The sequence below is a fragment of the Typopeltis vanoorti genome, chromosome 13, assembly GCF_054136105.1.
Source record: "Typopeltis vanoorti isolate ZY-2024b chromosome 13, IOZ_Tvanoo_1.0, whole genome shotgun sequence".
In the NCBI taxonomy this organism is placed as follows: Eukaryota; Metazoa; Arthropoda; class Arachnida; order Uropygi; family Thelyphonidae; genus Typopeltis; species Typopeltis vanoorti.
In genome coordinates this window covers 125673967-125700813 of record NC_143561.1, presented here as the reverse complement: position 1 = coordinate 125700813, position 26847 = coordinate 125673967, and the positions used below count along the sequence as shown (strand labels likewise).

At 36.8% G+C, this 26847-nt stretch overlaps 1 protein-coding gene across 1 annotated transcript in view; it reads left to right on the top strand.

Moving 5' to 3' along the window:
* The window catches only part of LOC150100522 (NADPH-dependent quinone oxidoreductase VAT1-like), a 109836-nt gene extending 83346 nt beyond the window's left edge, over positions 1-26490 (top strand). Inside the window, exons 6-7 of the mRNA XM_090402949.1 lie at positions 9249-9493; positions 24495-26490. Coding sequence (XP_090259075.1) covers positions 9249-9493; positions 24495-24587 — 338 coding nt within the window. The 3' untranslated portion in view covers positions 24588-26490. The remainder of the gene's footprint in view (positions 1-9248; positions 9494-24494) is intronic.
* Positions 26491-26847: the final 357 nt, after the last annotated feature.

Here is a 26847-nt window from a genome sequence, read left to right as displayed (position 1 = left end):
TGAGATATTTCATATCTCACAGAAATAACATTTGTTTTTTTTTTTTTTTGCATTTTTTTAACATTTTTGACACGCACCAATTATTATGTGTGCGTGGTGAACTATTTTTTGTCAATCTTATTTTATTTGGTTAAAATAACATAATTGTTTATTTATTATACATACAAGGCTGAATTATGACGAGTGTTACCTTTTGAAAATATGAAAAGAATTATATTTTTTCAATTATAATGCCGATATTCGTTTGTGCTTGTCATTGCACGTTATGTCATTCCGAAACTGCCCAAACAGCAGTGTATTCTTAGTATCCATACGCACGTTATTTCTGTGAGATATGAAACGTTTATTATTGGTGCGTGTGCATGGTGAACTATTTTTTGTCAATCTTATTTTATTTTGTTAAAATAACATGTAATTATTTATTTATTATAGATGCAAGGCTGAATTATGACGAGTGTCACCGTTGAAAATATGAAAAGAATTATATTTTTTCAATTATCATTACACGAAACAAATGCACTGCGATCTAACGCCGATATTCGTTTGTGCTTGTCATTGCTATTGATACGAAATTTTTATTATTGGTGTTTGTTCGTGGTGAGGATGAAATAGTTTTAATAAAGCAATTTTTAATATGTAAATTTATTTATTAATAAATTCATTACCGATTAGGAAAAAAGAAGGTTTATTTATTTATTTTTTATTTAATTTTTTTTTTTTTGTATGTAGCACCCCCACTTAAAATTTTCACCGCTGCCACTGACTCCAACCCCTTTTCAGAAGAGACTATCCAAGCAGGAGAAAACTTATGCTCCAAGATGGCAGAGGAAAGGCGTTCCTCATGGAAAAAAGAAATAGCTCTTGATATGACTCATAGTAGCAGAAAGGCATGGAACTTTATCAACAGAATTAGGAAGGATTTCACTACTCCATATGAGCATCCACAGGTAACAGCTAATCAAATTGCCCACTAGCTGCTGCTGAATGGAAAATTCCCTAAAAAGCACACAAAAAAGAAGTACTTAGAATCCCAAGTGAGAAACAAAATATGATTAACTCAGATTTCACCATCACTGAACTCAATGCTGCTATAAACCTATTAAAACCTAAGAAAATCTGCAGGCCTTGATGATGTCTATAATGAACATATTAAATATTTTGGAAACAGAACTAAGGAGTGGTTATTAAACCTATATAACACTTGCTTCAGAATCCTAAGGATACCAACTATCTGGAGGCATGCCAAAGTGGTGGCCTTTCTGAAACCAGGGAAAACTCCAACAAAGCAAAAAATTACAGACCTATATCACTACTCAGCAACCTATTTAAACTCTATGAATGATTAATTTTGAATAGGCTACAACCTTTAATCAAACCCCATCTTATTGCTGAGCAGGCTGGCTTTAGACCAGTCAAATCTTGCACATCACAAATTCTCAACCTCACTCAATATATGGAAAATGGTTATGAACAAAAACTAGCCACAGGAGCAGTCTTTGTAGACCTAACTGCAGCATATGATACCATAAACCATCTCACACTCAGAAATAAAATATACAGAATAACTAGAGACTATCGCCTTGTCCTCCTGATCCAATCACTCTTGGAAAACAGACACTTTTATTTGGACCTCGTGGGTAACAAGAGCCGCTGGCACCTCCAAAAAAGTGGCCTCCCCCAGGGAAGTGCGTTATCACCATTACTTTTTCAACATCTACGTCAATGATCTCCCCATCTTTCTAGGAACTAGAAATTTTATCTATGCTGATGACCTTGCCATAGCTACTCAATCAAAAAATTTCAAGTCCATTGAAACTACTATATCACCTGCCTTAAATAGTCTAACCACATACTATACCAGCAATCAACTAAAACCAAACTCCTTGAAAACCCAGACTGGCCTTTTCCACCTTAACAATAAGGAAGCCAACAGGAAGCTACAGATTTCTTGGGAAGGCTCTAAAATAGAACATTCCTGGAACCCAATATACCTCGGTGTGACTCTTGATCGCACCCTCTCATATAAAACCCATATAGAAAAAATAAAGGCAAAAGTGAATGCAAGAAACAATATACTAAGAAAGCTTACCTCCTCCAAATGGAGTGCAGACCCTAGCACACTGAGATCTTCTGCCTTGGCCCTTTGCTATTCTTCTGCTGAATACGCCTGCCCAGTATGGTCCAGATCCTACCATGCTGAAAAACGTGATCCAGCATTAAATGAAAGCTGCTGCTTAATTACAGGATGCCTGAAACCAACACCACTAAAAGACCTGTATACTTTGGCTGGTATTGCACCCCCTTCAATTCGAAGATCTGCATTCTCAGCTGATGAAAGAAGCAGACAAATGAATGATGAACGCCACCCACTATTCAGCCAGACCACAGTGCCCCAAAGACTAAGATCCCAACATAGCTTCCTGACAACTGTTGAACCACCTAAAAACCTCCCAGAGTCAAGACTTCAACAATGGCTTGCACTATATCCTAAAAATAATACTGGTATTCCAACAGCCGAACATCTTCCATGTGGTGCCCACTTGAGCTGGAATACTTGGAAAAGCCTCAACAGACTTCGAATGACAGGATGCTGCAAACAAAACCTCATCAAATGGGACTACCTCAGTGGCCCAGACAACTGTGAGTATGGGACAACCCAGTCCAAGAAACACCTTCTTTCTTGCCCATTTCTTCCATCACCTTGCACAAAAGAGGACCTCCAGTTGTGTAAACTGGAGAATATGGGACAAACATAATCTGTTGACTTGGATCAGGGGATGGTTGACAGCAGATATCAAAAAGTGGTATATGGTGGGTGTAAATCTGTGAGATTTAAGGTAACCAGTGGTGTACTCAGGGTTCAGTCCTTGGGCCATTATTGTTCAATCTATACACTAATGACATCAAGCAGGGTCTATCATCAGATTTACAGTTGTTTGTAGATGATGCGAAGATAGGCAGGGCAATCAGGGATGCTACTGATATTCAGAAATTACAAAACGATTTGAATAGACTGGAAATCTGGGCTAACGAAAATGGCTGTCAGTTCAATGTTAGTAAATGTAAAGTTATGCACTTTGGCATGATTAGAGTTCCAGTGGCATATTATATTAGCGGGGTTATGCTACAAGAAACTGAAGAGGCAAGGGATCTTGGTGTATTGATGGATGAGAATTTAAAGTTCAAAGGTCACATAGCAAAAGTTGCAAATACAACTCAGAGGATAATTGCTATGTTGAAGCAAACCTTGACATGTAAGGATAAGGAAGTAATTTTGCTTCTTTATAAGGCTTTGATAAGACCACACTTTGATTACTATGTGCAGATTTGGTCTCCCTGGGTTCTAAGGGGATAAAAAAAGCTGTGGAAAGGGTGCAAAGAAGAGTTACAAAGATTATATCCGGATTATGGGATTTAGATTATGAGGCCAGATTGCGAATATGTGGATTACAGACTCTGGTTAACAGGAGAAAGAGGGATGATATGATAGAGGTCTATAAACTTTTGAATGGATGTTATAGCATTTCAGCTGATGAAATTTTTCGTTATATGGAAGGCGGAGAGAGAACACGGGGGCATCCATGGAAGTTAAGGTTGTTCTCAGTCAAGAAGGAGTTAAGAGCTAGGTTTTTCTCCCAGAGAGCAGTGAGTGAGTGGAATAATTTGCCCTTAGGGATAGTGAGTGCATCTAGTGTAAATGAATTTAAGGGAAGGTATGATAGCTGGGTTGGGTAATTTACAGCCTCCCTCCATGAGTCCTTGACTCCCTGGAGGTCTTAGATAATAATAATAATAATAATATCCTAAGGGCAAATTATTCCACTCACTCACTGTGAGTGGGTGGAATAATTGCAAGATACTGTAGGAACATCTGACCATATTTATTGTATATAAGTTATGTATAGTTTCCTTTTTTTCATATTTAATTATTATTTCCCTATATAATTCATCTACCAAATCTAAGCTAATCTCATTGTAATGTATCCTAATTTGTTGTAAATCATGTTGTACTACTTACTGTACCACTTGTATTTGGATACGAAATAAAATATATTATATTAGTGTTCCACCCCCCTTAAAGCTTCAATCATGGCTTTGTCCAGTAAAACCTAAACATAACAGTGTGAAATATCCAGGTAATTCCCCATATTATGGACAAACAGAAAAATCAATTGAGCTTTGTATCGAGAAACATCTCAGAGGCATCATCTATGGTAGAACCAGGGCCACAGCCTCATCTAGTCATGTTTCTTTCCTTTATAGTGAAGACACACGTGTTACAATATGTGTTACAACATGTGTTACAATAACTACTTTACTTAAACTTTAGGAAAGCCTATCATCTAGTCATGTGCTTAATTCTTCTGATTCCAATCACCATCAGTCCACTATACAGTCAGTAAACTGGGATATATCCGAAATAAATGCTATGATGTTGAAAGAAAGATCTTGGAATTAACAGAAATTGCACTAAATCCTATTCACATTAATGTCAACCTCAGTCACAGCCTTTCAGATTGTTACTCCTCTGCTATTCAGCTATGGCAGTCTCAAGACCACATACTTGTGCATGAGAACAACAATGCAACTGGTCCACGAATCCATTCTAATTTGAGCAATCAGTTAATATTTTAAATCTTTAGTACCTAAGTACTGTATGCCCACAGATGCGAGACCCTTCGACACTTCTGCGCATGTCAAAAGGAGAATCCATTCTGATATTAGTGTAATCAATGCGTTTTGTGGGATGAGTGTGTATTATATGTTGGAAAATTAGCTTTTCTTTTATGAAAATTCTAGTTCTTAAAGTAGCAACGTTTTGCTTTTACAACAGTTGGAAATTTGATTTTGCAGGTTGGTGACCAATTCATACATCCTTTATTTCTTTCTCCCCTTCAGCATGAATTGATTATTGGCACTTTGCCAGACTAGGTTCTATTGTTGGATTCTGAATAAGGAGAAATTTAAATTATTAATATTTCTTACAGAATCCAACTTAATCCACCATACCAAAGGCTATACTTGTAAAAATTGTTTGATATTAATCCCATGATTATAAATTATTATTCATGTAATTGCCTTGAGTTTATTTATTAAATTTTATTAATTAATCTAAAATATGTGTTAGCAATGATAGAACCTTGTATTGAAATATTATTCTGTTTATTTTGATTATTCCTAATTAATATTATGAGGAATTGTATATATAATTTTAATATGCTGTTTGTGAATTATGATATTTTAATTTTTTATTTAGTAAAGGTATAATGTTATGCAGTATTTCTGTTTTTATTTTATTTTGTTTGTTATAGACTGGAGACGGGTTAGAAATAGCTAGCATGCATGGATCGCGAGATATGGTATTCAGCGGCAGAGAAGGAATTGGCATAAGAGAGTGTGAGAAACAATTTTTTTTTTTTGGGGGGGGGGGGGGGGAAGAAGGGAGGTATATAAGCTGTGAGCGGAGAAAACCAAGGCTCTTCTCTTTTTCAGGACCGACTATTCTGGGACACGAGAGCACTGAGGATAGCACAGAGAGACGAGGAGAATACGGAGAGGCAAAAAAAAGTGAATGCAAAGGATTGCTGTGTCTAGAACTTTAGTGCTGTAATTGGACTATTTAAGGACCGGAAAAGTAATAAGCAACTGAGAATAATTCTAGAAGTTAAAGAATTACTACGTGTTCCATTAGTTTCATGGAACTTTAACAGAGAGCTGAATTGGTCGAATAGTGTTAAAGAAGGAATGAGCATTTTCCTTTATCCAAGTACGTCTATACACGTGAAGTGCGACCATTAATAGTTCAGTTATCATTGAGAAGATTTATTCCAAATAGTGCTGCCATAGTGTGCTAAGTAAATATAGTTATAAAGTGTGCCCATAGTGAAGTTGAAGAGCAAAGGATTTATCTGGTAAGAACTGTCCAATTTTATGTTACTTCAGTGCAGAGATATATGTGTAATTCCTCCTGTTATTCCCCACATTAACTATAACATTTTTTGCTGAAATCAGCCAGAGTATGAAGTATGAAAGTGTATACTCATGAAGCAGTTGTTGCCACCATTAATCTATTGAGACTTTACTGACTGTGTGATAATAGCAAAATTTGTTACTAAGAGATTTTGTGATATTGAACTCTATTAAAAGTTATTTTAATATTGTGAAAGCTATAAATCTGATAGCAGAATGCCATCGACTGAATCTGTATGATGTTGTGACCAGTTAAGCTAAGACATTTATATTATCTTGTTCTCTGAATTGAGTTTATATGTACAATATATAACCCAGAATTAAATGTTTTTTGTTTTGATGATTTTAAAATTGTGTTTGCCTGAATCTCTTTTATTGCACCGTTCATGAAATTATCGGACCTAGCGGGAGCTTCAAACATAAGAGATAAACTCTGTCTACGTAAGAAATAATATTGATATAAAATTAGTTGATGGCTGGTTTCATTACATTTCATTAGATTCATCTAGATATAGAGTGGCGCAGTCTAAAAATATAAATTTCTCTATATTTAAAATAGTAATCAACCAGCTACTTATTACTTGTTTAAGAACAGAGTTAAAACAAGATGGCGGATCAAAAACAAGGAAGTACGATCCAACACTATGAAATGTGGGCATACAATGATGTTTTTTGTGTATCTTTTTTCTTCTATATATTATGCACCAGATGAAGTCTTAGAAAGACAAAACCTTAAAAAGTGCCTTAAAAATAAATTAGTTATTTTCTAATTTAACATTCGGCTATATAGTCATATAAGTGATTCTTCTTAAAATATATTACACACACTGTGTGTGTAATATATTTTAACAGGTGAATGTAGAGAATGATAGTTGCCAGTTCAGTGGAGCAATGACCATTGAAGTACCTGTAAAATAGACACAGTACTGAAACGTTGCATCTGTGAGATAAAGGTTGCAGTGAATTAAAAAAGAGAGATCATCTGAACAGCATAAATAATTTTTAGGGAAGTTTTAATTCGCATTAAACGTGAGTAGTGTTCCAAGAATGGGTGGATTTGGGATTTGTATAAAGTTATGAGTTGGTTGAGTGTAAAATAGCATCTTGAATGAAAGAGAAGGCCTAGTTTTTTGGATGCTGAGGAAGATTGATGTAATGTGTTTATGTCAGGAGAGACTGGAGATAGATGTTAGTCCAAGCAGAAAGACCTGATCTTGTCTGGTGATTTGTGTATTACTGAGGGTATGGACATGTGAGCCAAGATCTCTTTTGTAGGAGAAAAGGCAAGACTGCATTTTGGTGGCATTGAGGTGAACAGATTGTTCTTGTCCCCCATTGAAGGATGGTATGCAGATTAATGTTTTTAAGGCACTGGTTGTAGATGATCTTGGAGCTTGGGATGTCTGAGCACTGTATAATTTGTCAAATGAATAAGATGGAGAGAGGGCTATCATCTGAAAAACCGTGGATAGGATTAGTGATTGATTGAGAGTAGGGGGTCATTTATGTAGAGGAGAAAGAGTGTGGATGATAGGACAGAGTCCTAAGGCACTCTTGTGTAAGTTGTGAAGCCTGAAGAGGGAACCATCTACCATGACATGTAGACCAAAGAGACAGCTACCCAATTACAGAGGGTAGTAGGCAGACCAAAGGATGGCAAATTTTTTAGCAGGTCTCAATGCCAGACATGGGCAAAAGCTCTGGAAATGTCAAGTGACAAAAAGTTTCTCCAAACCTTTCCATGATACACATCCAGTGGTGGCTGATGTAAGCTAAGAAACCAGCTGTTGTGGATCTTGAATCCATACTGGTGGTCACTGATTAATTGGTGAGCATCTAGGTAGCAGACAGGTTGGCTATTGATGACTTTCTCCATTATTTTGGAGAGGACTGAGGTGATGGCGATTGGTAGTTTGACAGTAGACTTCTGTTTTGAAATAGGCTGGATATGTGATTGATTCCATATATTGGGATAAGTACCAGCTGTATAACAGATATTGCAAAGATGATACAAGACAGGTGTTAACTCTGGAGCACAATGTTTGAGAACAGTTGGAAAGATGCCATTAGGATCAGAAGACTTTTTAGTGTCCAAGTTATTTAATAATGTTTTTGTCTTTTTGTTGAAAAACTACAAGAGGCATACAGTGTTTGGATTCCACTAGCACAGGAGTTGATTTCCTTTGGTGTCATCTATGCAACAGTTTGAGAATGACACTAGAGTAGTTTGATACTAGAAGGTCAGAATGAAGTAACAGTAGTGCCATCAGGAACTACAGGTGAGCAAAGTTGCATCAGATGGCCTTAGCAAGGGACCAGAAAGTACGACTTGCATTTGGACAGGAGGCAAGCTTTCTGCTATTGGCCTGAAGTCAGATCTAGATCTGCTGATGACTGTTTTGCATTTGCTGTGTGCTTTGGTTTAGACTGAGTATGATGCTGGGGTTCTTGATGCTTGCAGCTGAATTTTTTTGTTTGACCTCTTTGATACATTTTCTGTTGAACCATGGCTTGGGAAGTGGAGGATTTTGCATAGAATGGGGAATGAAGTCCTTCATACCAGTGAGGATAATTTTTATGACTCCTTCAAAGCAAGCATTAGGGTCGGATGAGCAGAAGCAATAGTCATACCAGGCAAAGGAAGACTAGAAATTCTGGAGATCATTCCAATTTGGCAACTTTGTAGTTCTAGAGGATGTGAGATTGAGAGTGGTTTGTGAGATAAGAGACTTACACAAGATTGTGACCTTCTGTGGCTCAAGGTTTCCTTTGTCCTATTTAGCATTTAGCAACATTCATTTGCTGCCTTGACCCATCTCCAAACTCAGATAACCACTCAGACCTCCTCACATTCCTTTCCATCAAACTCAACCATCTGCAATTCAGCTACCCAGATAGTAAGGTCATCTTCCTAGACAGCCTCAATGTCCCCTTTTTCAACTGGACAAGAGGTGGAAACCTTTGCTATAAGCAGTAACCTAACACAAATCATATATATACCTAAACAAATTCCTGATTAACTCTTCACAAATCCTCTGGATCGCTCTCTCTTTATTTTTTTAACCTGTTCTCCTTCCAGATACACCATAGAAGTCACCTCTCCTCTCAGCAACTCAGGGAGGGCATTCATGCCACATAACCCACCCACCATTTACATATTTAATCCTGAAATTCACATTGACAGTTTTCCTTTGAACTTGACTATTTAATAGTATTTTTTTTTAGAAATATCTTATATTGAAATAATTTAAATAGCTGCTATACTTTAATACTTCTAGGTATTAAACATATGATTAATGGAGAAAAACGCAGTTTGATACAGGCATTTAGAGTTTGGTGGCAGACAAAAAATGTTGCATTATACAGTATTGTCCAGAACAATCATTCCATCTGTGGTTTTAATTTGGCAGCTTTGGAAGAAAATGATTTTGATCGGTTTAAATCTGGTGTAGAACATTTACTTCAGTTGTATCAACATGGAATAATAAAACCAGTGATTGACTCCATATGGACTTTTAGTGAGGTAAGCAAAATGTTTGCATCCTTTTTTTTTTTTTTTTTTTTCATAATAAATTCTTATTATGGCACTTTGTTGTCTGCAAGGTCAAAATAAATTAATTTTTAAGACTAACCTAAAGTTATGATTTACTGGGGGTACAGAATTGGAAATGATAGTAAATGTGAAGATAAAATTGAAAGAAGGACAATCATGGGGAAAAAAAGCTATGTTAAACCTAACAAAAATTATGAAAGATAGAGGTGTGAGTAAGGCCACGTATGTTAGAATTATCAAAGCAATGGTATTTCCATTAGTGATGTATGAATGTGAAAGCTGGATTATTAAGAAGAAAGATAGAAAGCAAATTGATTTATTTTAATTATGGGCATGGAGGAGACTATTATAGAAGAGAATCCCATGGACTGCAAGAATGACCAATAAGGTTTTAGAGAGTCTAAAGACAAGATCCTTGGAAGCAATGATCGCTAAACAGAAATTGATGTACTTTGGTCATATTATAGCCAGCAAATGTTGGTCGATTGGTAGAGCCTCTGCTACCAATGGCTCATGCAAAAAGTTAACAGGTTTGAGCACTGTTAGTAGATGGAAGAGGATCAATCATTCAATGCTGTTGGAACACTCTCCCTCTGAGTCTTTGGACTCCCTGGAGGTGTCACATAATAATAATATGTACATTAGTTTTACTCCTCAGTTTTCTATAACTTTGTGTCATTGCCAAAGAACTGCATACTATTGCAATAACTTTTGTAATACATAGCAAATTTCTAAAATACAACTTCCCCTTAAACTCATGTAGCAGATCCTGCTATTGTTATCTCCGTTTTGGATCCTAGTTCTCTCTGACACCTTAATATTCCAAAGATGTTTCCAGGTCCATGGCAATTACAGGCCAATCTGTAATTTGAGGCCGCTGCCTTGGCACATCTGTGGAACAATTTTACTATTCTTTTCTTAAGGACACTTAACTCACTGGAAGATTTGCTTAAAACATATGGCAATATGTCATGGAAGTAGCCTTAATTATCATAAATTTACATACTACTGTGTATACTTCTTGCTTGCTTACCTCTAGATCTCTACTATTTCCATCCTTAATAATACTTTGAATAACATCCAACTCACCAGCATGCAATACTTTTAAAGAATTGCACATTAAATTTTCAATTATAGCCTCCATAATAGTTAACTTTCTACTATTCCCCTCAACTAATATCTTCCAATGATAATTTTTTCTTCTGTACCACAGAACTCTGAGATTTTTCTAGGCTTGATTCGCTAAGCACTACTCATTATCCCTTCTCTTCCTTAGCAAATTAAATATGCTTCCTGTTTAGGCTGCTCTTTATACCCCTTGTAATTGACTACTGCCTTCTTCCAGATTGTCAACTAAATGCATTTTACTCTTACTATTTATGCCTCTAAATCCTCCGTGAGATACATTTAGATAATGCTGCTAGTAAATGTTCTTTAACCCCCCCAACCAGCCATGGCGTCTATAGACATCCAGCTAAATCTGGATACAATTCTGTAGCACTTATTGAATAACATGAATAAGAACTGCAATTTGGTCTCATTATTTCATCCACCTCAGCTGGTAGGGAGGTTAACCAAGTCACCCAAAGCAGCTTTAGTCTCATAAGCATTCCACAATCATCCTACTTGTAATTCAATATACATCCTTTCCTTAGAGAATCAAACTGTCCACCGCATAGGTGAGTATCTTGTTATTTTTTTTTTGCATTATCAAATCCAAGATTTCAATCCTCTTTTAAATAAAAGTAAACTTTTGTTACAAAGTCCCTAATGTAATTGCACCCGAGAAGTTTGAGAAATTAGTTTTTCATGTTCCAAATTCTATCTCTTCATTCAAACTATATTTTCTTGATTGTTATTGCTCACAACAATGAACCAGTTTGCTTGAACATTTTCTTTATCACTCTCTTCATATACATAAATATGAGGAGATTGATATATGTATAAGCAGAAGAAATAGTTCAGTTACTAAGTGATCACTTTGTAGTTACTAATGTGACAGACTAATGCAAGAATCAAGGTACGTGAACTGGGGTACTCATTATATTCAAAAATATCGACACGAATACAGCAGTGGGCCTGGATGGTATGTCAGCTCATGTGCTACAAGAATGTGCAAGTGAACTAGCAGCACCTCTGACAAAGTTGTTTAATCTGAATCTCAGCCATGGCAATGTTCCAAGGGAATGGAAAGAAGGTAAGATAGTTCAATTGCATAAAAGTGGCTCCAAGACAGAAGTAGCAAATTACAGACCAATTAGTATCTCTGGAATGGTGGTTAAAGTATTGGAGAAGTTGGTTAAATGTAAAATTCAGAAATGGGTGATAGGAATATGATACTCTATAGGGAGCAGTATGGCTTTGTAAAAGGGAGGTCCTGCCCTCAATAATTTATTCACATTTTATAATAAGGTGACTGCAGAATTGGATAAAGGAAATGGGAGCGCATGAGCTACACTCTGATACTGAATTTTGCAAAGGCATTGGATAGAATGCTAGATGGAAAATTACACAAGTTGGAACAAATGGGAATGACGAGAGGAGTCCTTATATGGGCATTTTCAGTTGAAAGTGAATTAGCCGATCTCATACGGTGGTAGCAGGTTTTATTCTCCCGGAAACTCGGGTTTTTCAGACTGCATACAGACAAATTGGCCTTCAGAAAACACCCAATTTAGACAAAAAATACATTGTTGGTGATGGCGATAGATGGTGTTGATGATAGTAGTAGTGTCGTAGTTGGAGAATTAAGTAGTAGTGGGGAGGATGAGATGTATTTAGCGAAGTAGTGTGCCCTCCCATGATGAGTCCTTGGACTCCCTGGGGGTGTCGTAATAATAATAATGCGATTGATGCCATGGATAGGGGATTGGCTGATAGACAGACATCATAGGGTGGTGTACAATGGAATGGAATCAATGCAAATGAGGGTGACTGGTGAAGTGTCCCAGGGCTCTGTACTAGGACCATTACTCTTTAATTTGTATGTTAATGATATAGCAGAAGGTTTGAGAGGGGGGGGGGGGATTTAGTTGTTTGCTGATGATGCAAAACTGGGGAGAGCAATAGTCAATAAAGGTGATATAGATATCTTGCAGGATGATCTAAATAAATTGACAGTGTGGGCAAAGGACAATAGTTTACAATTTAATGTTGTCAAATGTAAGGTAATGCACTTTAGGATGAAAGGATTACATACTTCGTATCATCCTTTTCATCCTTTAGGATGAAAGGATTACATACTTCGTATCATATTGATGGTAATAAATCACAAGAAATTGATGAAACTAGGGATCTGGTAGTGATGGTGGATAGAGATTTGAAATTTAGAGGACATATCGCAAAAGTTGCCAAAATAGCTCAAAGGACTACTTGGATGTTTAAAAACACATTGACAAGTAAAGATAGGAAGGTTATTATCCCCCTTTATAAGGCTATGATTTGGCCACTGCACACAAATTTGGTCATCCTCTGTGTTTCTAGGGAACTAGGAGATGGTGGAGAGGATTCAGAGATGAGTGACCAAGCTGGTGACAAGTCCGTGGAATGTTTCCAATGAGGATAGACTAAAGGTGAGTGAGTTGCAGAGTTTAGCTGACAGGTGGAGGAGAAGGGGATATGATATAAACTTATAAGTTTCAAAAGGATTTCTATGAGATTGACACAAAAGAAATTTTTAAATACATGAGTAGGAAAAAAACAAAGTTCACACTTGTAAGTTGTCTAAGAGCCTAGTCCACACACACCCTAACTAACCACACTCTAAGAGTGTAGTTAGTTAGGGTGTGTGTGGACTAGGCTCTTTTCTCGGAGTATGGTGAATGAGTGGAATTGATTGCCAGCAGTAGTTGTGAGCACCTCATAAGTTTGAGATGTATGATAGGTGTTGTTAACAGATAGTGTGGATCTTCTGCAATGAGTCTTTTGACTCCATGGAGTACCTATATAAATAATAATATATATAATATTTATTTATTTGAATTCCATCTGCTAAAGGCTTAGAGACAATTAGTATTAGGGGTGGATTAAGAGTTAAGTAATCAGGTAACCTTGGTCTAGAGACAAAACATGGAAAACCTGCAAGCCACTTAAAGCCTTCAAATAAGTAGGGTGGTGGCCTTATAAGGCAGTCCCCCAAAATAAACAGAATCTGAACTTGGTACGTACACACATTTTCTAGTTATGGATGCTGCTGCTAGGCATTGTGAGTGTGCAGTTTTCTGTGGCATCATCGTATGTGAACTGGTTTGTTGTTCTTGTTGCTTTTTTTTTTTTTTTTTTTTAGTGCCTACAAAGTTTGGTGGTTTTGTGATGGCTGACCACAAGGAACAGAGAGGGTGTGCATGAAATTTTGTTTTCTTTTGGGTAAAACTGCAGCTGAAATTGTTATGCTTTGGCAAGCCTTTAAGGACAATGCTTTAGGTAAAATGCATATCTACGAGCGGCTTTCCCCATTTCAAAAATGGGAACATGTAAGTTGAAGACAACCACAATCTGGCCGACTGTCAACAAGCAGAAATGAAAACATCGAAAGGGTTTGCCAGGCACTCAATCAAGATTGTTGAAAGATCACTGAGCAAGTTTCTGAAGAGATGAATTTGTCATGGAGTTTGTGCCAGTGAATTTTAACAAAAGATTTGCAAATAAAATATGTCTGCTAAATTTGTGCCTCATTTGCTTACAGAGGATTAAAAAAAAAAAAAAAAAAAAAAAAAAAAAAAATCCTGTGAATGTTTGCCATGATTTGAAGGAACAAGTTCTTAATGACCAGAACTTTCAAAAGTTGTGACTGAGGATGAGGCTTGGTGCTCTGGTTATGATCCAGAAACAAAACGAGCATCATGCCAATGAAAACATGCAAATTCACTGAGACCCCGAAGGCACGTCAAGTTTGATCAAATGTCAAAACAATGTCGATATGTTTTTTTAATGTAATGGAATTGTACAGAAAAAATCTGTTCCTCCTGGACAGACAGTGAACCAACATTTTTATCTCAACATTTTGAGAAGACTGCGTGATAGTGTGCAACAAATCATTTAGAAATGTGGATTAGCAGAGATTGGTTACAGCACAACAACAACCCCCCACAGCCCTGACTGTTCAACAATTCTTGACAAAAAAACAACATTGTGGTTGTTTCCCACCCTCCCTATTCACCCAATCTCTCTCTTTCTCTCTCTCCATGTGATATTTTTTTCATTCCTAAACAATGAAAGGGCAGTGATTCGTTGATGTGGACACAGTGAAGAAAGAAAATGGACTAGTGCCCCCCCACCACCACACCACACACACACAGAGAGCCTTGTCTGTTCAACAGTTCTTGATGAAAAACAGCATGGTGCTTATTCCCCACCCTCCCAACTTGCCTGATCTCACTCCATGTGACGTTTTTTACCTCCATGGGTAAAGAAAACCATGAAAGGGATTCACTGATGTGGACAAAATGAAAAAAAATGTCACTGGAGGCCATAAACAGTATTCCAGTTGAACAGTTCCAGAACTGCTTTGAGCAGTGGAAAAAATGTTGGGACACGTGCATTGACTCACATGGAGAGTACTTTAAGGGAGACTAGAATATGGTATTATAAACTTTAATAAAATTTAAAAAATAATCCAGTTATTTTTGGGCACCCCCTCGTACACTCAGCAACAAAATTTATTTACCATCCACCTGAGAATAGGAGATAAAGGATAAGTAAAACAAGCATCTGAAGCAAAAATAGCATGAAAGATTAAGATATTGATAAGTTAGAAGAAAAAAGTAAAAGCTGATCATTTCAGAGACCTGACAAATGCCAGTTTGGAAGATAACAGTTAATAAGAAACCAGAAATGGTTTACACAAGCATGTTATGTATACTCATTGACCAAATAAGTGATGCATTGCAGATAAGTAATAATGTTCAAATAATCCTTTTTTTTAGGTTTACACAGTTCTCAGAATACATTTTGGAAAATTATGGAGACAACTACCGTATTTGAGTAAAACTTTAATTTAATATAAACCAAAATCAACACTCGACGTTTCAACCTTCATATCAAGGTGATCTTCTGGAGCATATACATTATATACAGAGAAACAAGCTGCACTACAATCTAGATGGTTTCTACATGTAGTCAAGGTTTTTTTTTTTTTCACCAGAGGTCAGGCCAATAATGGTTGGTCAGTAACGTTAGCAAACCATGTAGATTGTAATGCAGCTTGTTTCTCTGATTATAATGTATATGCTCCAGAAGATGACCTTGATATGAAGATCGAAACGTTGAGTGTTGATTTTGGTTTATGTTAAACTAAAGTTTTACTCAAACACTGTAGTTGTCTCCATAATTTTCAAAAATGTAATGTTCAAATAAATTTTGAAAATGAGCAGTAAATTTTTTTAAAAATAGAAGTAGAAATTATTAGGGACAATCATGAAAATGAGCATTTTTATAACAGCATGCTTGTATAAGTAACATTTAAACTTTATATATTCTATATACATATGCTTTTTTATCACATTTTATAATAAATTTAGTTTAATCTTTTATCCAAGTGTGAGCAAACAAAGTTTGCGCCTGAAAGTATCTTCAGGACTGGGGTAAGGTGGTACAACACCAGGGTGCTCCTTGCAAGGTGGAGCAAGCTACCAACACTCCTATCTCAGTATCTCCCATAATGCAAAACACCTCCTTGCGGATATGTGTAATGTTATGCATTAAGGGAAGGCCACAACCCAGACTAGTTTTAACCTTTATTGAGGTCTCTTCAGTGGGAGCCAGGCCCAAGTGGAGATACCAGGCAGGAGCATTAGCAGGTCATCTCTACCTATAGGAGTTGCCAAATGGAGATGTGTTTTGCATTATGGGAGATACTGAGATAGGAGTGTTGGTAGCTTGCTCCACCTTGCAAGGAGTGCTCTGGTGTTGTACCACCTTACTCCAGTCCTGAAGATACTTTCAGGCGCAAACTTTGTTTGCTCACAATTGGATAAAGGATTAAACTAAATTTATTATACTCTAACCAAGTGAAAAATAAACTTTCTTTATCACATTTTCTCCACTCTTATTCATCTATATGGATCACATTTATGAAAGTAGCATTAAACCTGATTTAGAATTGGATATATCAAACTTAGTTTTTTGTTTTTATGTAGATGATGTACTCCTAAACACATCCAGTGCAAGTTTCTAGGATTCTCAAACTAAATTACAGCTGTAACAAATTTGGCAAAAATCAGTAATAAAAAGACCAGTGCTATGAAAATAGGTAGGAATATAGAAAACTTAAGCTGCATTCTCAATGGGGAACACCCTTTAGAATAAGTAAATACTTTAGCTATTTAGTCACAGTTTTTAGCAAAAATACCAAATTAAATATGAAAATAGACAACAGAATAAACAAAGCTGGTATGGTGGGGAGCCAGCTTAATAAATTCATATGAAATAAGATAGAAATTAGCCAGAACATTAAACTAGCTGTATTCCAGTGTTCTAAGCAATTTTAACTTATGGAACTGTTGAGCTTGGTTAGAAATAAAGCACCTGATCAAAGAGATCACAGATACGAGAGTTCTGAGAAAAATTAGAGAAATGAACAGGTGGGTCAACATATGTCAGAATAATATTAACTGAAGATAGTAGAAAGAAATTTGACATTGTGAGCAAGCAAAAATGTGAGAGCAGGGTGAATTTGAGATAGTATGGTCACTTGAATGAAATGGGAGAAGAAAGGTTAGCAAAACAGGTGCTTTGTGTCAAGATGAGAGGGAAAAGACCCAGAAGAAATCAGGCCCTAGGTAAATTGATCGTCAGAAGTGCCTTAGAGGACTGAAATGCTAGATACAACAATACTGGAGTGCTGACAAGTAATAGGCTAATTTGGAGAAAAATTGTTGATGAGAGATTAGTAATAATGTCACCTTAATCATGTACCCACTGAGGGTACATATCAAGAAATTGATGATGATGAGAATAGAATAATTTTGTTATTTATTAAAAGCAAACTTAGTAATTCAACTTAGAATTTTGAAATTTAGATCTTTTGTTCACATAGTTTTGAGTGTCTTCAAAAAAGAAAAAAAATGAGTTGGTTGGGTTGTCAGTAGTTATTATAGGCAAAAGCAGTTAGGGCAGCAGTGCATTATTATATCTCTCAATCATATATGTTTTCTTGCTGGTTTGGCTGTTTTATGAGATGAAAAAAAAACAAGTTATGGGAGGAGAAAAACCTTGTCACCTCTATATGAGGGAAAACTAATGCTAGTGAATATGTTTCAAACAAAACTAGTACATCTGAAAAAAAAAAAAAGGTTTGAAATTTGAGTGAGAATCTCTGCATCACTGAATAAGCAAAAAGAGAGAAACATTGGAGATTGTGATTGTTGGGCAACACCTCATGATGAAGACTGTTCCAGAGGATAGAGGCAGATGAAATGTAACAGGAAAAGTTTGAAAGTTTATTTTTCACTTGGTCAGACTATAATAAATTTAGTTTAATCCTTTATCCAAGTGTGCACCTGAAAGTATCTTCAGGACTGGGGTAAAGTGGTACAACACTGGGCAACTCCTTGCAAAGGTGGAGCAAGATACCAACATTCCTATCTCGGTATCTCCCATAATGCAAAACACATCTCCTAGTGGATATGTATAATGTTATGCATTAAGGGAAGGGACACTACCCAGACTAGTTTCGACCTTTATTGAGGTCTCTTCAGTGGGAGCCAGGCCCAAGTGGAGATACCAGGCAGAAGCATTAGCAAGGTCATCTCCTCCTATAGGAGCTGCCAAACGGTGTGCCACCTTTTTATTAAATTTCTCTGGATTTAGAGAAAGATGTTGAAAGTTTATTTTTCATAGGAGGAGATGACCTTGCTAATGCTTCTGCCTGGTATCTCCACTTGGGCCTGGCTCCCACTGAAGAGACCTCAATAAAGGTCGAAACTAGTCTGGGTAGTGGCTCTTCCCTTAATGCATAACATTATACATATCCTCAAGGAGATGTGTTTTGCATTATGGGAGATACTGAGATAGGAGTGCTGGTTTCTTGCTCCACCTTTGCAAGGAGTTGCCTGGTGTTGTACCACTTTACCCCAGTCCTGAAGATACTTTCAGGCACAAACTTTGTTTGCTCACACTTGGATAAAGGATTAAACTAAATTTATCATAGGAAAAGTTTGATGTCTCTTTGCCATTGGCAAAGCCCAATGGCTGCTGCTACTTGCATTTTAAAAGACCCAACAAAAAGTAGAGGAATGATGGATACCAGTTCAGTGGAGCATTGTTTGTGAAGAATTTATAGAAATAAAACAGTGGAAACAGTACATCTGTCAGATGGTAAATGGAGTGAGTCATTGCTTGAGGAATCATTTACAAGACAAATAACTTTCCTCTAGGTGGCATTAAGAATTTTTAGGGAGGATTTAGGATTTGTAGAGTTAGACTGGAATTAGGTAAAAATCTATTGGATAAAAATTGGATGTCGAGGCTAGCTGGTGAAAAGACGTACTGTCAGAGAGCTCCTGAAAGATTTGTGATTTTTGTTGATTTATTAAATATTTTGTTAGATTTAATTGTGTAATTTTAGTATATTATTGTAGTTTTATTAGTGTACTAAAGTGTTTTATAACATAATCTATGTCAGGAAGTCGCTGCTAGAGGGATTCATAGTGTGTAGTGTTCGTGAAAGCTCCTGATAAGATAAGCGTTATTTTCAGTTATCGTTGATAAATTTACTTTAATATTGCGTAGTTTTGTTTGCCTTGCGTATCTTAATGCGTCTGTTTGTGTGTTTTTGGTGTTTATAATTTATAATTTGATAAAATACGTTACTAGTAAGTATGGCTCCATTACGAAGGAAAATGGCAGCCAGTAATGAGGGTTCGCCATCTTCTTTCAAGAACGGTAATGTAAAGGAGATGATTCAGTGTACTATCTGCGAAATGTACACTTTGCAGAGTGCGGTCAGAGTGTGGTTAGATAATAATAAAGGAGTGAATGTGTGTAGAAAATGTAGGGAGAATGAGGAATTGAAGTGTATTTCGGATTATGAGTGTGATATTTTTGTCAAACTTCAGGATGAAGAAAATAGGGATATGACAAGAAATGGCAAGGTTGTACCAGAGAATTCTGAGAGTGTGAATGATAGTATTAATGGTTTTACAGAGAATAAAAAAGATGAGATAGATGCAATGAGTGAGATCGTGTTGTTGAATGGTGCGATACAAAGGGCAAAACAGCAGCTAGAGCATATGAGCAAAAGTCGACTGAATGAACAAGCCAATAATAAAAAGTATGACAGGAAAAATAGGCGTATGAGTGTGAACATGAACAAAATGAAGGATAGCGTGCTGTATGGAGACTCATTAGTAAAAGGTGTGTTAGTAGAGGATTTGACAAAATCGTACCAACCTGGTGCGACCATAAAGGATGTAACTGAGTCCATTAGAGAGCAAAAGGAAAGGGTGAAAGAAATGATTGTTGTGGCAGGTACGAATGATTTGAAAGGAGATAAAATGGAAATATAGAAGACCTGAATGAATTGTCTGAGGTAGCAAAAGAAAAGAGTGAGAGAGTTAGAATGATTAGTCTTTGGCCATGGTATGATAGTGAGATCTTTAAAAGGAGGGCCATAATTGTGAATAACTTTATGCGTGGGTTATGTATGACGAGTGGTGTGGATGTGTGGAGTGAGTTCGATGGGCGAAAGGATCTATATAAGATGGATGGCTTGCATTTGAATGGTTACGGTGTAAGGAGACTTGAGAAAGTGTTGCTGAATGTAGTGGATGTACAAATTCAGGGAAACTAGATTTATTAAGTGGGGGGGGGGGTAGATATACAGTCCTTAGGGAGGCGGTTGAATGTATGAATGAATATAATATGCCCGAAGGAATAAGGACGACAAATCAGAGTGGGATAGTTAATATAAGGCATCAACGTAGGGTTGGGGCTAGTGGGGGTCTTAAATTCATGTACACTAATGCTAGGAGTATTAGGAACAAGAAGGAAGAGTTTTTGGCCATGGTTGGCACTTCCAGACCACAGGTATTGGTATTAGTGAATCATGGCTGACTGTAGATGATATAGCTAGTGGGATTGAATGTGATGGGTATAGTGTGTTCAGGAATGACAGGGAGAATAAAATGGGGGGGGGGGGTATTGTTGATGATAGCTGATGAGCTACAGCCAAGGAGAATAGAAGTTGAATTGCAGGATAGAGAAAAAAGAGCACATTTGAGGCCATTTGGTGTGAGATTGTGGCTAGCAGAACTAAATATACAATTGGGTGCTGCTATAAACCAGATGATGGGAAAGATGGTGGTGACAGTATGCACAAGCAAATAGAAGAAATGAGTGGAAGGAGGGTAATTATTATGGGAGATTTCAACTATGATCGCATTGATTGGAGTGAGGAGAGGACATACGGGAGGAAGGAATTGGATTTTATGCAGTTATTAAGGGATAACTATCTGCGACAGCATGTAATGGAAAATACTAGGGGTCAGTGCTTGACCTAGTAATTACATCTGAGGATTTGGCTGTAACAAATATGACCACATTGCCACCAATTGGTGAGAGTGATCATAGGGTCTTGACTTGGGAGGCAGCTAAAGGTGTGGAATTTTCAATTAAGACAGGGTACATGTGGAATTATTGGGCTGGAAAGTATGACAAGCTTAGGAGTTTGATTGGTTCAGTGCTATGGCATGTACAACTGCAAGGACTAGAAGTTGATAGTGCATGGGAGGCAGTTAAGAAGTGTTTGCATGAAGCAATGGCTGACTGTATACCTAGAGTCCGAATAATAAATCAAGTAGCAGTTAAATGGATGAATAACACCATTAAGCTTGAGCTGCAAAAAAAGAAACAACTATGGGGGGAATTTAAGGAGAAAGGTGACTGGCAGGCACATGAACAGTATAAAGCGCAGGCCAGAAGAGTAACGAGTGTGGTAAGAAAAGCAAAAAAGGATTACGAAAGAACATTGGCCATGCAGGCTAAAGAGAATCCTAAACAGTTTTTTAGATATGTAGCAAGTAAAAGGAAAAATGTACATGGCAGAATGATTTTAAAGAATGCCGATGGTAGGGAGGTAACCGAATCAGTTGATATAGTTGAGTTACTGAGTGAGCAGTTTGCAAGTATATATCATCCAGGTGGTGACATTGCAGAAACGAATAAACCAGTAGATTATACGGGAATTGTGGTGAATGAAGTGGAAGTGAGTAGTCTATTACATAACCTCAATGTCAATACATCAGTGGGATTGGATGGTATACCAGCTCGTATCGTACGAGAAGCAGCTAAAGAATTGTCAGTACCCTTGACCATTTTGTTTAATTTGGGTCTCCGGTCTGGGTTAGTCCCGAGGGGGTGGAAAGAGGGGAAAATAGTTCCACTGCATAAAGGTGGTTCCAAGACTGCTGTTGTAAATTACCGACCGATTAGCATATCAGGAATCATTGTCAAGGTCTTAGAGAAATTACTCAAGAAAAGAATTACAGGATTGGATAGATGAAAATGGGATATTGTATGGGGGGGACAACATGGTTTTGTGACGGGTAGATCATGCCTCAGTAACTTGCTCACGTTTTATAACACAGTGACGGCTGAACTGGATAGGGGTAACGGGTTTACAGTGATACTACTGGACCTTGCCAAGACCTTTGACAGGATACCACATGGAACCCTAATCAGTAAACTGGGGCAGATGGGGATAGATATAGGGTTGGTGAGATGGATAGGAGGGTGGTTGAAGGAGAGATATCAGAGAGTGGTTTATTCAGGAGTGGAGTCTAAAAGATGGCTTGTGACTAGTGGTGTGCCACAGGGCTCTGTTCTTGGGCCACTGCTTTTCAATTTGTTCATTAATGATATAGGAAAGGATTTGAGAGGAAGTGTTCACTTGTTTGCTGATGATGCAAAGTTGGGTAGAGCAATTGGAAGTGCACAGGATGTCAAAATTTTACGGGATGATTTGGATAGTTTGGAGGACTGGGCTAGGAAAAATGGATGTCAATTTAATGTGGCAAAGTGTAAGGTTATGCACTTTGGGGTGAAAAGAATAGCAGCAGTATATCGCATTGGTGGAACCGTACTCCAGGAGATTGATGAGGCCAGGGATTTGGGAGGGTTGGTGGATAGGGAATTGAAGTTTAGGGGGCACATTGCAAAAGCGACTAAATCAGCTCATCAAATCACTTGGCTCCTGAAAAATACTTTAAAATGCAGAGACAAACAAGTTGTTGTTGTTCCTCTGTATCGAGCCTTGATAAGACCCCATCTGGACTACTGTGCCCAGTTATGGGCACTAGGGTTTCTTCGTGATGAGGAGGAAGTGGAGAGGATCCAGAGACGAGTGACCAAGATGATAGCAGGTCTGTGGAATGATCCTTATGAGAATAGGTTGAAGATTTGTGGGTTGCAGAGATTGGACGATAGGCGAAGGAGGGATGATATGATTGAGACATTCAAATTACTGAAGGGTTTCTATTAGATTGATCCAGAAGATATTTTTGAAAATATGACTGGTGGTGGGAGGACTAGGGGCCATGCATGGAAGCTGGGCAAGAGCGTGGTTGACAAGGGTGTTGAGCTAGGTTTTTTACTTGGAGAGTAGTAAATGAGTGGAATAAGCTTCCAGAGTCTGTTGTGGGTGCTACGACCGTGAATGAGTTCAAGGCAAGGTATGATAGATACTGTGTCAATGTCGAATAGTTGTTCTTGACATGATGTTAGGGGCTCCCTCGATGAGTCTATCGACTCCTTGGAGTTGCCCGGGACAATAATAATAATAATAACAAAAGTAGTGTTGTGAGCTGAAGCAAATGCATTGTTTTTTTTTAAAAGAGAGGCTGGAGGTAAATGTCAATCCAAAAAGCAAGAGATTTGATCCTGTCAAGTGATTTTTCTGTATTACTGAGGATAAGGTTAGGTGACCTGAAATTCCTTTTGTGTGAGAAAGAGATAAGCAAGACTATGTTTTGGTGTAGCAATGAAGACTCATTGAAGGATGATGGAAAGAGGTTTTAAGGCACTGGCTGTAGAAGATCTTAAAGCTTGGGATGTTTAAACATTGCATAGCTTGTCAAATAAGTAAGATGATTGAAGTGTACTCTTGTCAGTACTCTACACTCCTACACTATTGGTGAAGCTCAGAGAGAGAGAGAGCTTAGATTCATTTTACCTTTGTAAGGTGCAGCAGCATGTAGCTTGGTTCTTATACATATGTATTTTTCTGATGATGACCTCAATACAGGGGTCAAATGTTACTTTCCTAATATTAAGTAAAGTAATTATTTTAACATGTATGTTGTGTCTCCCTAAATTCTTAACCATGAACATTAAAAATAGAGTAAACTGCATATCAGAAGAACATCTTCCACAAAAAAAAATATAAAATAAAATAAATAAATAAAGATACAACAAAATAATTCATAGTTTAAACTGTTAAGTTACCCTAGATGAAGTAACATCTCCTGATGGAAGACTGAAATATGGTTATCCATTCATGGTTTAATATCCACTTGATTTATATAATTTTGCATCACCAACTCTAGCCTTCTGTCTCTTTATTTTAGTAAATAGTTATCCATTCTTAATTTGTCTGTTAGACTCTAATAGTAGTTCAGCCTAAGGTAACCAGTCATTTCACATGCATTGTGTTTTGTTCGAAAAATTCAACTCTCAGTTCACTATGCTCCATCCTAACCTTACCTGTCATGCTGATGATGGCCATTAAAAGTATGCTAAAATAAATATTTCATAAGATTTAATCCATTTAATATCTTTAAGGTAATTATGACTTTTCATGACAGTGTTCAGCCTTATTCAAAAGGTTAGTGACCACAGCAACAAACCAATATACAAGGTAAATTAATTAAATTAAAATCAGGTTTGTAAAATTGTTTGAAAAAAATTTTGAACATCTATATTTTTTGTTTCTTTAAAAGCATCCAATTGAGTGATTTTTTTTTTAATGATTATCTAGGTTTGCAGTGCATCTAAACGCATGATGAACAGACATAATATCGGGAAAATTATCCTGGTTCCTGAGGTGACAAGGAATAATATTTCTAAATGATGCTATTCAGCATTAATGGAATACTGAAGTTTTTACTCGTGCACAAGTACATTAGAAATCACTAGGAAAAATTTTATTTTTCAAGTCTACTGTCAAAACTTGCAGAATAGTGATAATATTTATAATACTAATTAATGATGGAAGTTACTTAAGTAAATATTTTACAGATTGTTTAAATATAAAAATATTCAACTAGTTTCTTTTTATTTCTTAATGCAGATAGGTATGCTCCTGCAGTCTATGGCACATATAATATCACACAATTTAATTATTGTTCTCTTTTTTTTTTTGTGGTCATCTTCCTGTGATGTATTGAAAATGGCTATGAAACATGGCCGAAAATTCTACAAATAAACAATTTTTACATAAGTGACTTCCATCATTAATTAGTATTATAATGTCTTCTTCCACTGACATCTCAATTTTAAATTATCAAGTGATAATATATTATTGTTCCAGATTTTTGCTGTTTAAACATTCTTAATGTTTAAACAGCCATGTATTTCTGAGAATCACTAGTGACTGTGGCAATGCTGCATTATTTCATGTTTTAAATTCAGGATAGTAACATCTTTCAACTTTATATATCATGTTGGAGGTTTAATGAAATATTTACAGCACTAGGAAAAGATTAAAAGCTAATTTTTAATGCTTCCAATATTTCGTCTCGGTCACTGAGACATCTTAATGGATTACAAATAATTCTCGTAATACACACTAAAATACAACACAATACTAAGCGAAACACGTTGGTGACTCTAAAGTCCTATCTACAAATGCCCATAGAGGGTGCACCCTCTATGGGCATTTGTAGGATCTCTGATAATTAATGTTTCTGAAATTTTGGAAAGTTTTATGCAACCGTATTTATTTAAATTCGGTTGATTTCTGAGTGCTGCCACAGATTCTAAAAATAGTCTTTCTTTTTTGAATTTACTATGGTGAAGCATGGTGGTTTTTTCCAGGAGATATCCTGTGGGTTTGTATCCAGATTGACCATCGTTGTGACTGCAGATGTATGATTTGTGTTCTTTTAAATGGATGTTGCTGATCTACCTCTCTCTGTCAGAAGTAATCCAGCTTGCAGGAACAGGGTACTTTATATACTCCAGGCACTGAGAGAGGAGGGGGCTGATCTTTAGTAGAACCTGATAAGGGTAGCAAGTTTACAGTTAGGCTTAAAAGCGGTGTAGAGGTTGTACCTGGCTATTTTTTCTGATGCGCCACGGATGTAGGGGATGGTGATGGCATTCCTGAAATCCTTCTGAAGAGATGGCTGGGAGAATGGGGAAGAACTGGTTATTTTTTTTAATTCTATAATCACTGTAGCCATTGGAAAGGAAGATGTATGTGGGTGAATTTGGTTGAAAGGGAGGTTCCACTGGAACAAAGATTGTGGGCTTTATTGGCTAGAGTTTTAATAATGCCATATTGTTGAGAGGGGTGGTAGTGGTGGTAGGAGAGTTTGTGAATGTATCTGCCTGTGTGAGTAGATTTTCTATACAGTGAAGGATAGGTTACCATTAGGAAGGCATGTTACTAAGGTGTCTAGGAAGGGTAAAACAGCCAGGGCCTTTAAAAAATACTTCTACACAGCTTTTAAGCCCTGCCATAAATCCTTATCCATTCTACCAAAGATCAGCTCCCTTCTCTCTCAGTGCCTAGAGTATATAAAGTACCATGTTTCTGCAAGCTGGCTTACTTTGGACAGACAGATAGATCAGCAACATCCATTTAGAACACAAATCATATACACTGCAATCACAACTATGGTCAATCAGACCTTTGAGACAATGTTTGGGATACAACCCACAGGATCTCCTGGAAAAAAGCCACCATAGTAAATTAAAAAAAAAAAAAAAAAAGACTGTTTTTAGAATCTGCAGCAGCACTCATAAATCAAGTGAATTTAAATAAATACGGTTGCATAAAACTTCCCAAAATTTGGGAAACATTAATTATCAGAGATCCTACAAACACCCATAGAGGAAGCACCACATATATAGGACTTTAGAGTCACCCACATATTTCACTTAGTATTGTGTTATTTGTAATCCCTGAAGATGTCTCAGTGATTGAGATAAAATATTGGAAGCATTAAAATTAGTTTTTAATCCTTTCCTAGTGTGTAAACATTCCATTAATCCTCCAAACATGATGTCCTCTCATGTTTGGTTTGGTTTGGTTTGGAGGTTAAGCCTCAACGCACGAACACCTTTATATATATATATTTTTTTTTTTTAATCTTTAAAAAATGACA